General features: G+C 37.4%; 2 protein-coding genes and 1 long non-coding RNA gene across 6 annotated transcripts in view; all 3 read right to left on the bottom strand.

Moving 5' to 3' along the window:
- Positions 1-23,400, bottom strand: part of LOC135082845 (uncharacterized) — a 93,731-nt gene that overhangs the window by 42,269 nt on the left and 28,062 nt on the right. The window lies entirely within an intron of this gene.
- On the bottom strand, positions 70-17,917 carry LOC135082757 (glucose-6-phosphate isomerase). Its single transcript, XM_063977523.1, has 12 exons — positions 17,700-17,917; positions 16,927-17,066; positions 15,346-15,514; positions 8,956-9,064; positions 7,887-8,051; positions 6,667-6,779; positions 5,637-5,763; positions 4,939-5,033; positions 3,872-4,030; positions 2,923-3,055; positions 2,231-2,372; positions 70-1,437 (listed from the first exon to the last, which is right to left on the bottom strand). Exons 1-12 carry the CDS (start codon positions 17,828-17,830, stop codon positions 1,250-1,252), a joined length of 1,671 nt encoding a protein of 556 aa, XP_063833593.1. The 5' UTR covers positions 17,831-17,917; the 3' UTR covers positions 70-1,249.
- On the bottom strand, positions 18,978-21,565 carry LOC135082846 (uncharacterized). 4 transcript variants are annotated; one of them, XR_010259498.1, is made up of 4 exons: positions 20,902-21,565; positions 20,125-20,420; positions 19,911-20,028; positions 18,978-19,415 (listed from the first exon to the last, which is right to left on the bottom strand). It is a non-coding gene; the product is annotated as an uncharacterized LOC135082846 (long non-coding RNA). The 4 variants fall into 4 exon arrangements; XR_010259500.1 differs by having other exon boundaries at positions 21,139-21,565; XR_010259497.1 differs by having other exon boundaries at positions 20,125-21,565.

Below are 23,400 nucleotides of genomic sequence, written 5' to 3'. Positions count from 1 at the left end.
TGGACATAATCTATAACTTCAGCCTAATCGAACTTTGTCCAATACATAAAAAAGGTAAATAAAAAAGCATTTTCGTAAAACATAAAATTAATATATTACTCTAAATACAACATCCTAGAAAACAAACTTTCTCATACTACATAACCAACGCATACATAAGTATTAAGCACACATACACATAAAATGGGCTAATATGCTAAAAAATTGGGATAGTAGACATTTAAAAGCAGCCCTATAATTTTAAGTATGAGATTTCATACAAATTCGAGTAAAAATCCGATTTTGTATGAAATCTCACACACAAATATCTTTAAAAGATCTCGTAATAAAGCGATAATAACAACTATAAAGTAATATCATGATTCTTGTTCAACTATAAATATAATATTACTTTTCCCATATCCATTTATATTTGTGATTCACTTTTACACTTACAAATAAATTAAGTTTTTAATGCCAGTGCTAAATATATAGCAGACAACACATAATAAAACCTACTCGCATAAGATTAACATCAAAAATTGCAGAGATTATATAATTGATTTTATATATCTTTATAAAATATATAAAAGTTTCCAACATCTTAAAACGGCTTCAATATTTTTGTTACTTTTTTAACATTTTGTTTCACTGAGTTCGGTATTGCTATTAAAATGTTTGTATAAATTTCATAAAGCATAACATTTTAATGTTTTAAATATTTATCATAAATTTTAATATGTTTGGGCTAACGTTGTCATTTCAAGCTTTACATGGCGGGTCCAGGGTACTTTCTTTGTGACACGTCTTTCATGAGATTTTTGTTCGTAAACCAGTCAATTATGAACAATAACAATCATGCCATTCTTGTACGTTTTCATAATCAGAAAATGACTGTAGTTCTTGGATCACACGGATCACACCCTAGTTGTTTTCCAAACCGTATCATCATTTACTATTCTCTTGTCATTTTGACTGACACCTGACATTCTTGTCCTCCCCCCATTTCGTTTCTCTTTTTTCACTCTTGCGTCCCGCAAAAAACCGATCCGTTCGAATTTGTAATTCGAATTTCAAACACATTTGTATATTCACAGGACAGACCATGGATTTCCATGGGAAAGTGTTAATTTCATAATTATCACCCTTTTATACCTATGTTTATGAATTATTAAATGATTTGATTTAAAAAGGGCCCTTAGACAACGTAATAAGGTTGAAACATCTTACGAAATAGTTACATTTCCCTTGGACCCGCCCACTCTACAATTTAGAAGTTAGCCTTAAGGAAGTTGATCAGCCCGTTGGTAGACGCGTCGTGGGAGCTGACTGGGCTCGCATCCTGGAGTTCGGGCTCGATGGCCTTGGCTAACTGCTTGCCAAGCTCCACGCCCCATTGGTCGAAGGAGTTGATGTCCCAGATGATGCCTTGGGTGAAGATCTTGTGCTCGTACATTGCTGGAAGAAAATATAGGACATTATATTGTTGTTTTATTTTATGTAGCATGTCTAATGGTCTCTTCCCGTGGGTGTCGTAAGAGGTGACTAAGAGATAAATATGGAAACACCAGGCCTCCCCAACCCATCTGGCCAGCGTGGAGAGTGTAGGCCAAAACAACATGCCTCTGGTAAATTGAATGGAAGAAAGAAAGAAAGAAACATTTATTGCCATGGACATCACAAAAGACAAAATAGGTAAATAAAAAAAAGCAAATAAGACAGCGGTGACATAAAATATACAATGGAAGAGAAAGTAAACTGAGCAGTGCCACCCTGTCGCACAGCGATGCCCATCGCAATGGGACCCCACTCAGCATAATATGCCGTGGCCCCCGGTGAGGGAGGCCACGATGCTGGTTTTCAGTGTGCCCCATGTTGAAGAGGTTCATGTTTCTACACTGGAGACTATATGACACGATGATGTCAATGACGTATCCACATCACTGTTACATATTGTGGAACGTAACAATATGGAACATGTTAACAAGGTAAGTTTTTCTTATAAATTTAGTAATGGTGCTCTATATTCCACAAAAAAAATATTACTATATGGATGCACCATTTGTTTTCACCTATTGGGATTGTGTATACCCCGAAATGCTTTGAGTAGTAAATAAAATATACCACATAAGTATATTCTATACTAAGTTTTGACTGTGGTTTTGATTACGGGAAACTAACCGAACGCAATGCAAAAAAAATGTGGGAAAAGCCAAATAAATATGAAAATATGTAAATAATGAAATCTCACCAATCATAGCGCCAAGTGTGAAGGGCGTGACCTTCTTGACGACGATCGAGTTGGTGGGCCGGTTGCCCTTGAACACCTTGTGCGGTAGGATCTTGGCCACAGCCTCCGGAGCCATGCCAGACTTCTCCAGCTCGGCTTTAGCCTGGAGAAAGAAACGTCATACTTGGGGTATTTCAATATTACACTGCGATTTATACGCCAGACGGTGCATCGTCGCAAGATTTTAAACTGATATGCACGATTTGTGTATGTCAGTGCATGTGACACGACTAAGTAGAATGATTAGATACATTTAAAATTTAATAGAACACAATATATTTAGTACATTTCATGCACTGAATGTGCAAACCGCACGAAGCCATAATCTAACAAAAAAAACAATACGTGTATGACATTTAGGGCGCATCCAAATATTAGATGTGTGGGGAAGCGCTGCAGTAGCAGCACTATAGCGTTTCCTCACGCGTCTAATTTAAAGGCGCTCTTACAGAACGCTCATGCAAACGTAGACACTTGTGTCTTAAACTAGCGGCCGCCCGCGACTTCGTACGCTTGGATCCCGTTTTACCCCCTTAGGGGTGGAGTTTCGTAAAATCCTTTCTTAGCGGATGGCTACGTCACCTTTGAGTTATGAATATTTAGATGGAATATAATGTACTTATGGCCATTTAAAGACATTATGTCAAACTTACCTCCTCGGAGCTCTTCCCCTTCATAAGCGCTTCAGTCTGAGCCAAGAAGTTAGCGAGCAGGATCTTGTGGTGAACGCCGCCCGATATCGGGTTGTGTGTTTGCGCTGGCGCGATGAAGTCGCACGGGATCAGCCTGGGATGAAACGGGCTCGGTCAGTATGGTATTAAAATTTTCTAGCGTTGAGATCTCAAATATTTTTTTTAAGTAGCTCAGATGGTGAGAGAAGTCGCCAGGCAAGCGAAAGGTCGACGGATTCCCACTTTAGGCAATATCAATATGTGGATTACGTAGTGGGATGTGTTACCACATAAATAATACACAAGTCTAGTAGATAAGTTAATTTCTGTAACACATTTGTTTGTAATTCCTAAAATAAATAAATAAATAAAATGGTCGCATAGTGTCCTTTGAGCATTGAAGTCATGGGTCAATTTACAAACAACTTCTTTAAAGAATACATAATAATTCCAGGCCTGAACACTGAAGTGAATTAGTTTTTATTTAGCTGTGAAATTATATTTTTTGTAGCGCTGACATTGTCAGTTAATTGATGTCGGGAACTGGTGACCTAATGGACCGGTTTTCCTTACAAAATTCTATGGGAGTCGCGTTTTGACAGTTCATAAGAAGTATGTCAACTGATTGACGTGTCAACTACCATAGGGTATGGTCAATAGTGACCTAGGTTTCTACTATACTATTGTGTTTGTTTGGTCGTAGTATCCAAAATACGAGTCTCTATGTACTGGACTTTAGAAACGTTCTATTCACGAGCCTTTTATCAAATGATGAATAAGTATAAGAATACTTTATTCAGCATAAAAAAATACAGTACATAACATTAACCTAAAAGCTATGCTGACGAGGCGTCCGCTCAGCAATATTCGCGACATAACAAGCGCCATGTCGAGAAACTGGTTTTCTATGATGACGTCATAGGTCCCTCACCTCGTGCCCTGGTGTATGAGCTGGTAGAAGGCGTGCTGCCCGTTTGTGCCGGGTTCTCCCCATACGATGGGTCCAGTAGAGTAGTCCACTTGTTCCCCAGAACGCGTGACGTATTTCCCGTTGCTCTCCATGTCGCCTTGCTGGAAGTACGCTGCGAATCTGCAATGGATAGAGAGAGATACTCTTGAAAACGGTCTATTCCACTTTGATCACCCGTCTTTCATCACCCAGGTGATCAGCGTGGACTAAAAGCGACACTTTGGTGTCCTTTGATCACCCATGGGTAAGAAGTCCACTTTGATCACCTAGCTGCTAGGTGATCAAAGTGGACTTCTTACCCTTCCGCTTACCTATCCTTATATCAAAGTGGTAAAACTGCACAAAATCAACAATTACAAAAAAAAATTGAGACAGCATATAGGCACTTAGGCAGTCATCGATTTCCCTCTGTTACAAAGTGGGAACCTCACTAACACTTATTTTATATCCTAAAAATTGTAATTTCAGGGGTGACATTGACATATTTTAACGTGACAGAGCATACAAATCTGAAGTTCCACTGACGTTTGCCGTCGTAAAAACACCCTCCCGTGCCGCTCCCATACCCCAGGCACTGACTGTATAGTAGTAATAGGCCAGTAGAATTAGATTTTAAATCGGAAATAATTCCTACAAAAGATTTTATTGCTTTAATGGCTTCATTGGTTGCCCATTAAGACTCTCCTAGGTCTTCGACTTCGACGGAGTTGTGCTTAAGTGGCGGGGGCCCCCGAAAGGGGCGCTTTTTCGGTTTTCCGGTTATACCGCGTAAAGGACTTACCCTATCGAAAAGTGGTCTTCCTGACGGTTGAAGAGCATTAAATCCTGCATTAAATAAGACCAAATTCATATGTTTTGGACAAACCGTTCTCGTGCAAATGTTCAGCAAAGTAGAAAAGATGTGTATAATTAATAACCCTTTCCACGTCCAATAGCTATAAGCTTTAATTCTACGCAGGACAGAAGCTAGTGCAATAATTTACTCTATGGATCTGACGCAAAATGAGCACTCGATATGGATTATTTACCTGTGCAGATACTGATCGTAGGGCAGAAGTGCGTGAGTCTCCGCCCCGTAGAAGTTGGAATACCATAGGCCCAGCAAAGCCAGGATCACTGGCGCCTGGGAACAAGGAGATTATAAACTTATTTAGAATAGGGGACACTAATGGTAAGGCAGCTGTTCCTGATAAAGTTTGAAATAGCTAGCTGGCATATACAGGGTGGAATTTTGTAATGCCACCTGGAGGGAAAGTTCTCTTAATACTGTAGATAGAAAATTTTACTCAAAGAAAACATTCCTTTATTTTTGAAAAGACCCGGAAATCGAACCAACTAAAATTTGTTAAAAATTACACCCTCTATTTTTATTGCATCGATCGTTAGGGTTAAGTTTATGGATGATATACAGGGTGTTAGGTAAATGGGTATATGAGTCGACACTAGCCCATGTTAACATGGGTATATAAATGGTATGGCGAAGTCAGAAATTTGATATCATCATTTTATTTTTTTTATTTTCATACAAAATAAATTTTATAAAATCCGATTTGTATGAAAATTAAAATAATTAAAATGAAGATATCAATTTTCTGAATTCACCATACCATTTATATGACCATGTTAACATGGGCTAGTGTCGGCTCATATACCCATTTACCTAACACCCTGTATATCAGTGGACGTCCTATGGCTGAGATGATGATGATAAAAAGTAAAGCCTTACATTCTTCTCAAGCGGCGCCGTGGTGAAGTGGTGGTCCATGAAGCTAGCGCCTTCCAGAAGCTTCTCGAAGTTGTCGTAGCCCACGTACAGAGAGATGGACAGACCGATGGCCGACCACAGCGAGTACCTGCGGGTAGAAAGAAAATTACACACAGATAACAGCCTAGTCTATAATCTATACTAATATTATAAATGCGAAAGTAACTCTGTCTGTCTTGCTTTCACGCCTAAACCACTAAACCAATTTTGATGAAATTTAGCATAGGGATAGTTTGAGTCAAGGGAAAGGACATAGGATAGTTTTTATCCCGGGTTTTGAAATAGGGACGCGCGCGATAAAGTTTTTCTGTGACAGACAAAAATCCAGGCAGGTGAAGCCGCGGGCGGATTATAATCAAGACAAGCGGTAGTTCACCATGAAAAATGAAGTGGTACCGCAACCGAGGATTGGACTTAGCTAGTTTTCTGTGCAGACTAATCATCAATAGGTAATTTTCTGTATCGTCGTTTCAGCCAAATGACGTCCACAGCTGGACAAAGGCCTCCCCCAAGGTTTTCCATAATGAACGGTCCTGCGCTGCCCGCATCCAGGTTCTTTCCGCGACCTTTCTGTATGCTTTATTATATTGATCTTTTTCTGTAAGATGTAACTCTTCTAAAAATCTCGTTTCTTATTTAAAAGCCAAGTCAAATATTCCAAATTTAGCACCCATTTCAATTCATGTTTAATTTTTTAGACTAATATTTTTGGCTCCCATTTTCCCGTTTATTTTCAAGCGAAGTGGGTGTCTAAAGCCTGGTCCGTGAGCACGTAGAATTTTGTCCAATGACCCCAAGCTGCGGTGCACACTCACTGCGGGCGCCCGTCGCACAGTCGCGACAGCAATATAATTACGCGCGAGCGATAAGGATGGGTAGCTTGGGGTCATTGGACAAAATTCTACGTGCTCACGGACCAGGCTATAATATTTCGAGAAACTTCGGCCAAGTTCGCGAGTAGTGCACCCGAAGTATTAAACATTTTACCAACCTGCCTCCAACCCAGTCCCAAAATCCGAACATGTTCTTGGGGTCGATTCCGAACGCGGTCACCTTCTCGCCGTTGGTCGACAGAGCCACGAAGTGCTTCGCTACTGCTGCCGGCTGTAAATGAAAATAACTATCTAAGCTAAATCAATTAATATGGATGGTTTTGGTAATTTTAAGTGAGGGTAGATAAACAAACTAACTGACAATCGGCTCAAAAAAAGGTAAACCCCTTTTAATTTTATTGGAATTTTACCCTATGGACATCATTACTTTGCCATTTCAAAGAGGAATACAAATAACTCAATAAAAGGCAACTAATTACTAAATATGCGAATATCAGGTCTACCCAATCTGTCTGGCCAGCGCTCTCACACTGGCTACTATTCTCTCCATCTGAGAAGTGTACAACCCTCCATTTGAAAGAAAGAAAGAAAAATCTTTATTTGACAAAGTAAATAATAAATACATTCATACCATTTTAATAAATTATAAACATTACCTACATCAAAAGGAGAAAGAGAGAAAAAAGAATACAAAAATATGTTGTCAAAAAAGGACACCCACTCAGTAACGTTTTTTATTTGCATTTGTTCCTGCCGTGGACACAAAATTAATGATGAAGATGGTGTGTGAGAGAGACAGAGGTTTTTAATTAATGGCCAATTTACCACTGGCAAATAATGAGGGTCAAATCAAATCAAATCATTTATTTGCATTACATGTGTGTTTCATGCATCGTGTTCGTGAAGACTGAATAAATGACCTCATGATTATGATGGTAAGTATGTGTGAGAGAGACAAAGAGATTGTTCCTTACGTCCTTGGCATTCTCCAGGAACCAGTTCTTGGCTGAAGTGGCGTTGGTGATGGTCTCCTGCGCGAGAGAGAGTAAGAGAGATATTGTGGGCTTTGTCTTACGTCCTTAGCATTCTCCAGGAACCAGTTCTTGGCTGAAGTGGCGTTGGTGATGGTCTCCTGCGCGAGAGAGAGTAAGAGAGATATTGTGAGCTTTGTCTTACGTCCTTAGCATTCTCCAGGAACCAGTTCTTGGCTGAAGTAGCGTTGGTGATGGTCTCCTGCGCGAGAGAGAGTAAGAGAGATATTGTGGGCTTTGTCTTACGTCCTTAGCATTCTCCAGGAACCAGTTCTTGGCTGAAGTGGCGTTGGTGATGGTCTCCTGCGCGAGAGAGAGTAAGAGAGATATTGTGGGCTTTGTCTTACGTCCTTAGCATTCTCCAGGAACCAGTTCTTGGCTGAAGTAGCGTTGGTGATTGTCTCCTGGGTAGTGAAGGTCTTAGAAGCGATGATGAACAGCGCCGTCTCAGGGTTCAGTCGCTTGAGGACCTCGGCCAGGTGGGTCCCGTCTATGTTGGACACGAAGTGGACCTTAAGGGGAAGAAATAAAGTTTATTTTGGAATAAAGAACAGAGGGCTTAGTGTGAGTTTACATCAAACGTCGTCACTAGCGAGCGCGGTAAATAAATACAGGGTGTCGCAGAATGGGTGAATCAAACTGCCCTAGCTAGCAGGTAGCTGTACTAATGTACTATACCTAAAAAATATGAAAAATATGTTTGAGTTCGGATTTTTTTTAATAAAGTGCTCTAAACTCGAAATCTAGTCATTATTTTCAAAAGTTTGTTTACAGATAAATTAAGCAATCATATACAATTAATATTAGTAAGAAAAAAGTACAAATAAACTCCAAACGCAGCAATTATAGCCAGATACTTGGGCAAAGCTGATTTATTTTCACTTTCAAAAAAAATGTTTGTGTCCTTATGCGCTTTATTTTTTTTTTTCATATTTTTTAGGCATAGTACATTAGTAGAGCTACCTCCCCTAGCAGTTTGATTCACCCATTCTGGGACACCCTGTCTATATGAAAATTTTAGTTCTTTAAAGTTTCCGCTAGGGGCGCTGTACGATCCGTCATACATTTAATGTCACTTTTTTACGCAGTCGACATCGAATGCGTTTGACTTAGGCCCAGAACAGACGGTGAAACGCAACTGCAACGAAACTGCAACTTTCTGATGATTCTGATGAATGAAACTGAAACTGAAAGTTTCAAACTGGTCGCGTCATGTGTGGTCTCTCAACGGACGCTATGGCAAAAACTTAGATGCAACTCAAAAGTGACTAGCAGTTGCAGTTTCGTTGCAGTTGCGTTTCACAGTCTGTTCTGGGCCGTAAACTCACACTACGCCCCCAGAAGATGTAAAATGTATACGAAAATAACCGTTATAAGTTTAAAAATTCTGAATACAAGTGGAAAGTGAAATGCTACCTTGAGACGAGTGGCATAAGGTTTGAGTGCCTCTGTCACCATTAGGGGACCGAGGTCGGAGCCGCCGATGCCGATGTTGATGACGTCAGTAATCTCCTTGCCTGTGTATCTGTGGAGACAATATCATTTAGTAAAATGTTATACATTATGTATATTCATTATAGACATAGGCGATTATCACACTGCACCGCGCTCCGCCGTGGTACGCGGGACTACAGATTTAATCATTGTATGCAAGTACCTCAGTTTGTATAGAAAACACGCGCGGCACAACACACTGACAACGCGTCTGCGCGCGGGATTCGTTATATGTCGCCACGCGGACCGCGGCGGACCGCGGTGCAGTGTGATAATCGCCATACCCCCGACGAATTGGCAAGCTGAAGTGGCAATGGACAGGGCATAGTGTAGTGTATGACACACCTCTAATGCAAGGCATATATTTATAAGTTAGCTGTAAGTCATTTTAAGGCAGTATTAAACCGATCGTCGACGAATTAACATCTTTTCATTCCATCTCCTTGGTCCCCACATTACATGGCGACCCTGCCAGTGCTGCCTTAGGGCAGTGCTGTGCACATATATTAAAAAGTGAATTTCGTGTACAAGTGAAAAACTAAAGTCGGACAATTATTTGAAATGATGATGCGGTAAATACTATCTACGATAAATAAAAGTAAATCAAGTGCGTTGGAGGAGACATTTTAATGGCAGCCGGGCGATGATGGTGCTCAAGGATATTCAAAATGAAGATCAAATAATGGAATAATGGCGAGTTATGCTGGGTGCCGGGCGATGGTAGGAGTCCGATGTCGATGATGTTTGTTGCTGGGCGCTGGGTGTTGTTGGAGCCGTGAAGATTGTGGTTCCCGCCGGGAGTGTCATGCGTGTCAATGGATAAGGAGAAGACGCAGTTTCGAAAAAATGGAGAAGACACGGCAATCCCATAGCATATATTTTTTCTTTTTCCCTTAATGGAATTTTATTAATTTAACTTTTACGTGGCCACGCTAAGTTACCTAGTATGTACGCTAGATTATTAAATTACGGTAAATGAGAATGGACGGATCAATTCTATTTTCATTATTATGCTATAATTAGTACTTAAATTTTGGTAAATACAAACAACGTAATTTTTTTGCTTCACTGGAATTAACTAATTTTATCAACATAGATTGCTGCTCTACGACAGTAAAATTACTCAAATTTTATTTTAAAGGTAAGTGATATGATTAATTATTCATTCCATTACTCCATTAACCCTATAAATAATTTTACATACTGTGATTATTGCATTTTGAAGTAGCTCTACACGTCAGGAATAGCGATAGGTTAAAATTGCTGATTGGATGAAATGTTATTTTTAGATGCCTGTACGAATATTAAGATGTTTTAAACAAAGTTCTAGATTTTTTACTTCTTTAAAAATAATTATTTTGGCAAAGTAATTTACAAATTATTGTATTGCGAAAATAAGCTTTTACTTCTCATTTACATCTTTACAATCAATGTTATTTTGTTAATAAACATTTTTCATGATTTTACCCCATTAATAGTAATTACAAACGACAATTCGTAAAATTATTTAAAACAGATACCAACTAGTAGAGAAAATTATTTTATTTATTCATTTGAATTATGATTTATTCACAAAAAAAAACAGTTATAGTTAGTTTGTTTTCATATTTCTAAATGATTCCAAAAGTTACATTGAAATAGAGGTAAAGTCCATTGGCTATTTATTAAAGTATGATGCATTTATTAACTTGATGAAATATGAATTGTTCATAATATTGAAATTATTTAATTCATTTTAATCTCTCCTTAGTACACGTTACATGTAGTACACACTTACAAAATAATTATTTTATGTGGTTAAATTTGTGAACATTTCGTGGGTTCAAATCCCGCCTGAGGCAAATAGTTTTTTTTCTTTCAAAGATTTAGGTTAATTTTATTTCTTTAACACATTGGGTATTATATGCACAGTTTGCATACAAAATACATGATGTTACATAAAACTTTTAATTTGGTTTTCTCAAATTTAAATGTAAAAAATGTATTGGCGTAAGTAATTAGGTACAATCGGATTTGCAATTTTTTAAGTAACAACTCTTTTTAGGCTTTCAATTATTCAAGATTGTAATATCCAATCATTTTTTTTTTGCATAATAATAATATTAAGTGAAACATCGTAATCAGTATGTCCATTGTCCGTATACATTTAAATTCTTAATAAAGTTTAAAGTTAAATCATATGATTTCTTATAACAATTTTATTGCGTTAAAATGTTGATAGTTTTATTATTACATCTATAGATTTTAAAAAATACATTGATTTGTAGAATTAATTGTAAATTACAATAGTTGAATTGCATAATAATTTAAAACATCGTCTTACTTTTGCTAGATAGGTGATTGCATCATCTTGCATCGAACCATATTTGTCGACACGTGTTGTAGCATCAGCATTTTGCGAAATATGAAGCCCTTCTTTACAGAGAAACGAACACTAACACAAACAATGTTTGTACCAGGAATTATTTTGCAAATTAGCTCAATCTAATCTTTGTTATTCGATAAGTATCATAACTATTTTATTTGGAATTCTTGTTACTACTCGTAGAATAATAGGATGCAGCAATCCGTTTAACTTGTTATTTTTCTCAACAGTGGGTTATCTAAAAATGTTTAATTTTCATTTTCAAGTTACATTAAAAAGCATTAGATAAAAAAAAAATGAGACATAGATAGGTAGTTAAATAGCATGATGTGTCTAATAATTCACGGAATTGACTTTTTCTTATATGCGATGAGGAAACGTAGGAATAATATTGAGAGAGTTATTACTGGAATGGCTATAGGAATGTATTAAAATAGCTTCGCATCAATATAAGTTGCATTAGCTACATTCCAAATAGTGATAGAACGGTGGTAGGTAAATAGTTAGCAGGTAGAAGTAGTTAAATGAGTCTGAAAATAATGATTGACAATTAGATGGTGATGAATATGTAAGATGTGGTAGATAGTTTAGAAACAGGGAATACTTTAGCCATAATGTTTTATTACACTTTTGGACTGATCACCCAAATGTCAACAAAATAATTATGCTAAAGAATTCGTTTTGATTGGTTTGATAGTTGGTGTTGGTTATGATAGTGGACATGGTTGAAATACGAGAATATTATGTTGAGATTGAATGTTTCAGAGTTTTGTTTATGTAGAGATAGGAAGAAAGGATAAGGTTGCCCTACCTCATAACTAGAGGCACAAACGGTGTCACATCCTTCAGTTTAATCAGTGTAAACGAGATTTCTCTGTAAAAAACCGTTGGAGATCAATAGGATCTTAAAAGTGGACCCGTTTTAAGACAATATAAAATAAGTATATAAATAAAATATAATAATGGTACAAGGTACAGTAATAGGGTGTCAGATCCTTCATTTGATCATGGTGTAGACGAGCTTCTCTCCGTGAAAATAGTTGGAGATCTTTTAAATAAATGTGATCTTAAAACGTGACCCCATTAAAAAAAAGGCTATGCATAGCAAGTGTTAATGACTAAAATGTCATAATATATTAATTAATAAAAGTCGACTATAAAATAAATATAAAATAAACTGTACCAATAAATGAGTGTTGTATAAATAAAATGAAATAAAAGGGACCGGCCGGCCCAATCAATTATGACAAATGTAAAAATGATGAAGTAAATAAATACTTAAAAGTACGTACTTACTTACAAATAATATGATTATGACGCGTCGTAGGTAATTCATAAAAATTACGAATACACTATGAGAGTTGAAGTTGAAGAAGAGAAATGTTTAATGATTTGGACAAAACGTAACGTAATGTTAATTAGGTAATTATGATATTGCCATACATAAATTTTATAACAATTAATTTAGGTGTTTGTGGTGGAAAAACCTTTTAAATAATTTCTGGAAGTGACCTTTTTAATTAAGACAGTAGATACTTGCTGCACTTGCATGTTTTGCTTTATGTTATGAACCTAATAGAGGATACCCACTGAATCACTATTCTATTGTGGAATGTAAATTTACTTATTGTGCATAGAACGAAAATCAGTATATTTAATAATTCATTGTAACTATTATGAGATTGAAAAATAAAAAACTAATTAGAAATTTGATTATTTTAAACTTAATGAATGAATTGACCCGTCTACCGTCAACAAAATGTATCTTGTTTAAATCTTTAGTTTTATTAATACAATAAGTGAGTAAGTGTATTATGCCTTCATTTATTAAGTACATTAATAACGTTTGATGAATATTTACGTGGTAGTCTGCCCAAATGTATGTGTAGGTATACTAAATTGCGGAAACATAAAAAATTGGTTTGTGTGTTATTTAACTGTATCTAACTCTATAAATGGTTTATGATAAAAGGATATCTCTTCAAAATTTATATAAATGAATGAACTTTACACAACAATATTGATTTGTAATTCTGTGTGTAAATTAAATTTATATAAATGAATGAACTTTACACAATAATATTGATTTGTAATTCTGTGTGTAAATTAATGGCAACTATTGCTTACATAACTACGAATGCATTTATTTAGATGTCTGTAATAAAAATTTTATTGGAAAGAAATTGTAAAATGAAATAAGTAAATTTATTATCTGTTCAAGAACATGATCTTTATAAAATAGTGTTACAATAGAGTGATTGTGTAAAATTTTTCTAGATAAATATTGAAAAAAAAAACATGTTTTGATCTGAATTAAATATCAATGAAAATGTAATTTTGAAAATGAATATAGAATTTATTTATGATTGATTATTATTATTAAATGGTAAATTAATATAAAGTATTTCATAACTTCGGTCAAATAATAAAATTGTGTAATGTCATATTTTTATTGTCTGCATTTGTGGATAGTCATCAATTTAAATGTAACAACTAGTTGATTTAAAAATTTTACTCTTTACCAGTCGTTTTTTTGAATCAGGCCATATTTCAATACGATCTACAGATTTATGTTTTTTCTAAAGACATAATAATATGTACTTATTTAGATCTAGTTTTTGTAACAAAATGCAAAGTGAAATATGTATTTTGAACAGTACATTACTCCGACTTGTCCTATTTAATTGTATTAAATTCAAAATAAAAATGTATACTTAAAACAAACAATTGGAATCAATAACATGCCTACTAATAATTTTCTAAATTTTTATTCTATTTGGTTTAACTAACAAAAAAAAATGATAATACATTTTTTTTCTCAAAATTACGGGGGTGGTGTAGTGTATGACACACCTCTAATGCAAGGCATATATTTATAAGTTAGCTGTAAGTCATTTTAAGGCAGTATTAAACCGATCGTCGACGAATTAACATCTTTTCATTCCATCTCCTTGGTCCCCACATTACAATAGTACGAAGAACAGTCGGCCGATGGGACAGCAAGGTTCTGGAGTGAAGGCCGCGTACCGGAAAGCGCAGCGTGGGATGTCCACCCACAAGGTGCACCAATGACCTCATAAAGGTAGCAGGAAGGCGCTGGATGCAGGCCGCTACCAACCGGTCAATAGGGAAATCATTAGGGAGGCCTATCGTGGCCGTTCAGCAGTGGACGTCCTGTGGCTAAAATGATGATGATGAATGGTGATGTGAGGCTGTAAGGAAGACTGACCCCTTCCACTGCCCAACTGTTTATCACTAACTGCTCGAGCTGTATGTATATGACAGGCCTAAGGAAGACGTAGAACAAAAGGCGGAAGACACACAAGGCTCCCTTCTTGAACTCCAAGGTAAACTTACCCCTTCCACTGGCCGCTGATGACTTCGTTAGAGAACTCCTTCATATGCGCGAGCACGGCGTTGACATCGGGAGTCACGTCCTTGCCGTTCACCAGGATGGGCCTGTTCTGTCTGTTGCGGAGCGCTATATGAGAATGAAGAAGACAGAACAAGCCGTGAGGTCAAGACGGACCCCTGACGGATTAGCAATCTGAAGTGGCAATGGACAGGGCATAGTACGCAGAACTGACAGCCGATGGGGCAGCATGGTTCTGGAGTGGAGGTTACGTACCTGAAAGCGTAGCGTAGGACGTCCACTCTCAAGGAGGACCTCAATAAAGGTAGCAAGAAGGCGCTGAATGCAGGCCGCTACCAACCGATCAATAAGGAAATCATTGGGGGAGGCCTATGTTCAGCAGTGGACGTCCTGTGGCTGAAATGATGATGATCAATGGTGATGTGAGGCTGTAAGGAAGACTGACCCCTTCCACTGCCCAACTGTTTATCACTAACTGCTCGAGCTGTATGTATATGATAGGCCTAAGGAAGACGTAGAACAAAAGGCGGAAGACACAAAACAAGGCTCTTCTTGAACTCCAAGGCAAACTTACCCCTTCCACTGGCCGCTGATGACTTCGTTAGAGAACTCCTTCATATGCGCGAGCACGGCGTTGACATCGGGAGTCACGTCCTTGCCGTTCACCAGGATGGGCCTGTTCTGTCTGTTGCGGAGCGCTATGTGAAGCACGGCCCGGTCTTCGGTGAAGTTGATCTTCTCGCCTGGGGACAATTTAGGCATTGGAGATGTGGTCTATATGTGGTGAATGACTCCATATTAAAAGAACTCGGTATCAGACACCGCCTATCAACCACGGTTCAGTCACGCATTTTAACCTTCTTCGGCCACGTATCTCGGCGCAGTGATGACTCCATAGAGCGTCTCGTAGTGCAGGGAAAAGTTGAGGGCACCAGACCACGTGGTAGATCACCAATGAGATGGACGGACCAAATCAGGGCCGCAACTAAGTGCTCGGTTAGCGAAAGCACCCGGAAAGCTGCAGTCCGCGAGGAATGGCGCCGTATTACGAGGAACATCACTCTGAATCGTGATTCAAAATGATGACCACGACCACTCTGACAAGAGTGTACCGACTGAGAAGAAGAAAGCCCGGTCTGTGAGCATGTAGAATTTTGTCCAATGACCCCAAGCTACCCATCCTTATCGCTCGCGAGTAATTATAATGCTGTTGCGCTCGCACACTCACTGCGGGCGCCCGTCAATATATGTATGTAATTACGCGACAGCATATTTTTATAATGGAAATCTATAGACATGTGAGGTAAAATCGTGTCACTGATGTGATGTTTCCGAGACCCGTCGAGATAGATATGTATGAGTAGAGTGCTATACTTTATGGGTATGGTGTATCTCATATTCTGTAAAAAATACTCAGCACAGTATACATTTGTGACAGGTTAATTCACAAGATGGTTTGATCACAAATGTTACAAACAATGTCTTCAGAGATAGACGATTATTATTTTGAGGTCATACAACTGATATTTGTGTAGTAGACTGATGAATAATAATCAAAACTAAACTAATAAAATTAAATAAAAAGAAACTGCCATGGAATGTAGATCCTGCGGATAGCAACATATTTTATAAGTAGAATTATGATTGGTCAAGGAGATTCACCATTCCATTAATTGCTGGCAAGGTCATCATTGCAAAAGAGACAATTGGTATGACCTATCAATTTCGGCTGTGATATCAACATCAACAAGAAAATTTATCTGTTATGCCATAGGCCAGGGGTCATCAGCTTTTAAGATGTTAAGTTGTGGCTCTTCATCTATACTAATATTATAAATGCGAAAGTCACTCTGTCTGTCTAGCTTTCACGCCTGAACCACTGAACCGATTTTGATGAAATTTGGCATAGAGATAGGTTGTCCGGGAAAGGACATAGGATAGTTTTTATCCCGGTTTTTGAAACAGGGACGCGCGATATAGTTTTTCTGTGACAGACAAAATTCCACGCGGGCGAAGCCGCGGGCGGAAAGCTAGTTTATTATAAAAACCCTTAAAAATAAAAATCCCACACAGCTGTGTAGCTCTTTAAAAATTGGAAAACTTTTGACTCTTTTATCATAAAAAGTTGTCAACCCCTACACTAGGCGTCACTTACCACTGAACATAGCATCTCTAGCCTTCTCCACTCCACGGCTCTTGGCCAGGTCAAGCAGCATTGTGAAGGTAGCGTCATCTATGCGGTTCTTGGAGTAGTCCAGTAGGATCTCACCGTCATTGGGTGTTGGGACGCGAAGGCTGTAAAACAGAAAGATGAAAAATATGTAAAAAAGACGATTAATTAGTAGGTTTTAATGAACAAAATGTTTATTACAATAGTGTACATTAAATATATCTAAAAAATAATCTTTACCAGTCCGGATGCATAAATGATTTCTTTAATATTGTTTATTTAGCTAATATACATAGATATCATTGCAGGCAAGCATTTCATGAACTAGATAAATGTATTATCCATCTAGCTGATCCATGTTACGTGCACTTTATTTATTATATTTATTAAGTTAGTGTCTGTATACTCTGAATCTATCATAGCTACTATGTACATACTATTAGACAGGTACCTACACACCTAGCATTTCACAATGTAAAATCATTCCATGATTTGTTACTTAAATTCTTTACTCCGGTTATATTTTTACTTCTTCATATTGGATATTGCACCGCAAATACAACGAAAAGTGTCATTGATCCCGAAACGACCTTTCAAAGGACTTCCAAAACTAAGTGATATAACTTTATGAAATACGCACGTTTACAGACTAAACTCTTAATTAATTGAGAGTAACACTTCTACATAATGTTTAAGAAGCAAATGAAGCCATATTGAGTTTTAATTAATTAGTTTTTTCAATAATAAAGACCAAATACCTGAACTTATTAAATCTACCGGCATCTTGTTGAAACAATTGCGGAATGTTAAGCTTCTCTCCGTTAGCATTGTAATGCTCTTGTAGCTTTTGGAATGCTGGGTCTTTACGCAGAGTAATCTTGGGCTCCATGGTAATTCGCGAGGAAAGTAAACGGATTCGAAATATACCCCGCGGCTGTGAAAGTACCGACAATACTGATAAGAACTGTCGATGTGACATTTCTCAAAGGCATGTGAAGGTTATTTGCGTTTCGTTTCTGCTGTGAGATTACAACTTTTATTAAAAGCAATTTCAGTATTGAAAAAAGCGCGGGAAACGTTAAACTGGTCGGGCGCGTTTTTGTTTCTCTTAGCTTTAAAATTAAAATTTATCTGTTGTAGTGATCAGAAGAGGTGTAATTAGTGTTTATATTTACTTGATTATTTATATATTGTGTATTTAGTGTATACTTGCTGTATATTGGTAAGTCTTTAAAACTATTTAGTCGTCAAGATGAACGAGCCGCCTGACCCGGGGGAGGCTCCCCCGGCGGGCCACTTTGTGACTATCCCTGTAGATGCGAATACTTTTGCTCCCCTTTTAGGCCCAATGGTGGCTATTTCCAATGAGTCAGCTATGGACACGGATGGTTCTCCTGCAACTACAGCTAGAAAACGCTGCAGAGTTCACAAATGTAAAAATTGTAACAAACGTAAAAGGAAACATATTGGACAAGAAGTAAAGGAAAATGATTGTGCCTGCGATCTGCCCCCTACACCTACCATTTCGGAATCCCCCCCAAGTCCGGCAGCAAAAAAACATAATAAAATTAAAAATATTACGCAAACTAACTCCCAACCTTCTGCCTCAACAATTACCGACTCACAACTTTCTTCAACCCCAGATTTTGGTAGAAAACTATATAATAGTACTGATGCCTCCCCTTATACCATACATGTTCAAAGAATTCAGACTTCCCCAGATGATGGCTCCACAATGCACTCAGTCTCCTTTGGCAAGTTTTTAAAAAAGAATGGATTTCAAAACATCATAAATGGTAGTGTTAAACAGATAGGACGAAATAAAATAGCGATGGCCTTCTCTGATTTCACAGCAGCTAATTCATTCCTAAACCATGACAGCCTATTGAAAAACAATCTGAAAGCATATATCCCAACTTTTAATGTTACTAGGATGGGATTAGTGAGGGGAATACCAGCAGAATGGTCTCCAGAGGAGATCATATCCAATATTAACATTCCTATAGGATGTGGGGAAATTATTAAAGTAAGACGACTCAATTATAAAACCTTTATTAATGGTACACCAGTATGGAAACCGTCACAATCTGCTGTGATCACTTTCGACGGCCAGGTCTTGCCGAAGCGTATTTTTATTTGCTATAATGCACTTCCGGTGGAACTATATATCTTCCCTACCATACAGTGTTACAACTGTTGCCGCTTTGGCCACACAAAGGTACAGTGTCGGTCGAAACCACGCTGTTACAAGTGTGGTCATGATCACACTGGTGACTCCTGTATGGTGGAGGAAGATAACGCTTTTTGCTGCTTATGTTCCGGGTCCCATTTAGCCACCAGCAAAGCTTGTCCAGAGCTGGCTCGCCAGAAGCAAATAAAACATTATATGGCCCATAATTGTGTTTCATACGCGGAAGCCTCAAAGCTACATCCACCTGCCTCCAAATCCTTTGCGGATGTTGTTTCTGCCAGCCCTGCAAAAAACATTAAAGAAATTATACATCCCACTATTTCAGGTAATAACATTCCTACATCCAATTCCCACAAAAAAACAGTTTTTCTAAAACCACGTACACCTCCACCTCCCACTCAGGGATATGACAAACGAGCCCATCAGGCACTCATCAATGAATATTCAATTCCATCTCCAAATAATGGCTGTGCATTTGATAACACTCCTACTGAGCAGATAAATCCTAGTTTTAGAGAAGTAACAAATTTACTTTTAACTTTAATTAATTTATTAACACAACCTAATAGTAGCTCACCGTCCAACGCTGCCTCTTTTTTAGATGTTTTAGTGAAATTTATTCAAAATGGCCCAAGTAAAGTTTCTCCAGTGGAACTGTCGTAGTTTGATAAGTAAGAAGAGTGAGTTTATACACTTACTCAATAAGTTTGAGCCTGTAGTTGTCGCCTTGGCAGAGACCTGGCTTAAACCAAATAATACTTGTAAATTTAAAAATTACCATTGCCTTAGAGAAGACAGACCTGATGGATATGGTGGAGTGGCTATTTTCATCAGGAACTCCGTCCCATTCTCTCCTGTAAATTTGCCTGTACATAGTGAAGATTTTTCTATTTTAGCTGTAAGTGTATTTAATATATGTATAGCCTCTGTATATATTCCACATCCCTCTTTGTCTATTATTAATGAAATTGATCAGATCATCTCTTCCTTACCAAGACCATTTTTATTATTAGGGGATTTCAACTCTCACCATCAGACATGGGGTAGTACAGTGTCAAACAATTATGGTGAAGCACTTCTTGATATAATTGACAGTAATAACCTCTGTACTTTAAATACTGGCTCTCCCACACGCCTCACAGCACCAAATCAAAATGTTAGTGCAGTTGACCTCTCCATTTGTACACCAAGTTTGGCCTCTTCCTTAACCTGGTGCACCCTGCCGTCCTCATATGGAAGTGACCATTTCCCTATTTTAATTTCCTTTCCATATAATAAACCTAAAGCACTGAAACATACATCTCAATTAAAACATAGGTTACCAGACAGTACTAGTGACACTTGGCTAACTTTTAAAAATTGTGTAGAAAGTAAAATATCTTCACTCCCAAATATATCATCTGATAACCAACTAGATTGTGCCAATGCTCTTACAAATGTTCTGATCGAAGCAGCAAATGAAGTTTTCCCTCTAAAGGGAAATTTATCTAACAAAATTCCTTCACCCCCTTGGTGGGATTCAGAATGTACAGAAGCAATTAAACGCAGAAAAGAGATTGAAAAACAATATAAATATAATATGACTTCAGAGAATTTTGATTTAGTTATGTCTGTAAATAAAGAAACCTCTAAATTATTGAAAAAAAAGAAATCTGAGAGTTGGAAAAACTTCTGTCTTTCTATATCCCCCAACACTCCTTCCTCTATAGTTTGGCGTAGTATTAGAAGATTTAAATCTGTGTTTAGTGATATTTCTAGTCCATCAATACCAGAAACATTAGCTCATGACTTTTTAACCAAATTAGCTCCCCCTTGGGTACCACACAACATAGTCAGCGATGAGGCTTCCTCACACACAGTAAGTAACATGGCATTGGATTCAGACTTTTCCCTTTATGAATTAAAAGGAGTTGTGTCTAATACTAAAGATTCCGCCCCTGGGGCCGACGGAATACCATATTCTTTCTTTACTCATCTCAGTGACAACATTTTAGGTTATTATTTACAGCTCATCAATTCATTTGTAAACACAGGAACTCTCCCGTCAGAATGGAAAACACAAGTAGTGTTGCCAGTGTGTAAACCGAATAAACCCCTATCTGACGCTTCTTCATATCGCCCTATAGCCTTATCATCCATCCTATTAAAACTAATAGAACATCTTATTAAAAATCGTTTAGAGTGGCATTTTGAAAGTAAAGGCTTAATATCGGATAGTCAGTACGGTTTTAGGAAAGGAAAATGCACATTGGATAGCATCAGTATTTTTATTTCTGACATCCGACTAGCATTCACTAATAATGAATCTGTACTTGCAACTTTTTTGGATATTTCCGCCGCATATGATAATGTACTTATAGACGTTTTAAAACAGAAACTTTTAGCCCTTCAGGTTTCTTGGAAATTTACAAATTTCATCCTAAATGCTTTATATGGCCGAAATATCTCTCTAACTGGTTCTGATATTATGATAGATACACGATCAGTTTGGAAAGGCCTGCCGCAAGGCTCTGTTCTCAGCCCACTATTATATAATGTTTATACATATGATTTAGATTCTAGCTTATATGATAATATTAAAATTCTGCAATATGCGGATGACCTACTAATTTATACCAATAATAAATCTGTTGAAGACGCCTGCAGCTCCATTACGGCCACTCTAGATCTTCTAAAAATATGGATGGACAAAAATGGGTTGGAAATATCTGCTCCCAAAAGTGCTGCTGTTATTTTTACTAGAAAACGAGCTCCGCCACCAATCCAAGTATATTACAATAACATTACTATTCCATTAAAGACAGAACATAAATTTTTAGGTTTAGTTCTTGACTCAAAACTCACTGGCAGCTCACATTGTGAATATGTTGTAGGTAAATGTGAACGTCTTTTAAATTTACTAAGGTGTTTGGCTGGTGTATGGTGGGGTGCTCATCCCTTCTCATTAAAACTTGTATACAACGCCCTTATCAGATCAGTATTAGATTACGGAATGTTTTTATTAGAGCCCGGAAGTATTACAAGTTTCAAAAATCTAGATAAAATACAGTCAAAGGCTTTAAGAATAGTTACAGGCGCAATGAAATCCAGTCCCATAAATGCACTCCAAGTAGAGTGTGGCGACTCACCATTAAGGTTGAGACGCCAATTACTCTCAGATAAATTTTTATTCCGCATAATACAATTTGATAACCATCCACTTGTAGCTAAACTTCAAACTCTATCCGATATGATACCGAATTCAAGTTATTGGGCAAATAAAACATTACCTTGTTTAATTATTAGTTTCCGGAAATTCTCTTCATTCAGTTCTCCAACTCATCGTTCTAATTATCTTCCATTATTTAACTGTAGTCTAGAGTCTCTTCTAACTCCGCCAATTATACACTATCTCCCTATTGAAAAATCAGACAGAAATGCAGTTTATTATTTTAACTTAATTGTTGATTCAGAATTCAATGATTTCCACCATATTTATACCGATGGCTCCAAACATTCTGTTGATACCTGCACTGGCGTTGGAGTTTATCATTCACAGTACAACATTGTTCAAAAAATTAAATTACCTCCTGAATCCACCATATTCACTGGAGAATGTTTTGGACTATTTAAAGCCGTGGAATATATTACAATAACAAAACTAAAAAAAACTGTTGTCTTTACAGACTCAAAAAGTGCCTTACAAGCTCTAGAAAGGTTCCCATTTAAAACTAAAATACAATTTCCAATAATATACCAAATTAGAAGTGCTCTTTATGATTGTTTTTTGAAAGGACTTACTGTACATTTTGCTTGGATTCCCAGTCACAGAAACATCAGGGGAAATGAAATATCTGATCGGCTAGCAAACGAGGCAGTGCATTGTGGAGACTTGTTCCCCTATCTGAATTATTCTCACGACTTAGTGACGTTACCTAAACTACAATATATACAGAAATGGCAAGAAGAATGGGAGGATAGTAGTGTAACTAAAGGGAGAACATTTTTTAAAATTCAACCAACAATTCCGTTGAAGCCATGGTTCTTCAAAACTAAATTTAACAAGATGGAAACATCTATCATTACAAGAATGCGTTTAGGACATACTTGCACACGTGCTCATCTATATAAACTACGCATCATTAATGACGAAATGTGTGAGTGTGGGATAGAGGTCGAGGATCTCAATCATATTCTCTTCACTTGTCCTCGTTACAGTAACCGAAATGTCCTCCTGAACTCATTAATCTCTCTCCATATTCCGTTCCCAACCTCTATAGTATGTCTAC

Source organism: Ostrinia nubilalis, chromosome 22, assembly GCF_963855985.1.
Source record: "Ostrinia nubilalis chromosome 22, ilOstNubi1.1, whole genome shotgun sequence".
Classification (NCBI taxonomy): Eukaryota; Metazoa; Arthropoda; class Insecta; order Lepidoptera; family Crambidae; genus Ostrinia; species Ostrinia nubilalis.
The sequence above is the reverse complement of the archived record's forward strand: the minus strand, read 5'-3'. Positions and strand labels throughout refer to the sequence as shown.

Coding starts and splice junctions, on each gene's coding strand:
- LOC135082757 (XM_063977523.1), bottom strand. CDS start 17,830: ATGGAGCCCAAGATTACTCTGCGTAAAGACCCAGCATTCCAAAAGCTA. Junction 6,780..7,886: donor TCCTGGAGAATGCTAAGGAC/GTAAGACAAAGC, acceptor TTTCATTTACAG/CCGGCAGCAGTAGCGAAGCA. Junction 2,373..2,922: donor AGGGGAAGAGCTCCGAGGAG/GTAAGTTTGACA, acceptor TTCTTTCTCCAG/GCTAAAGCCGAGCTGGAGAA.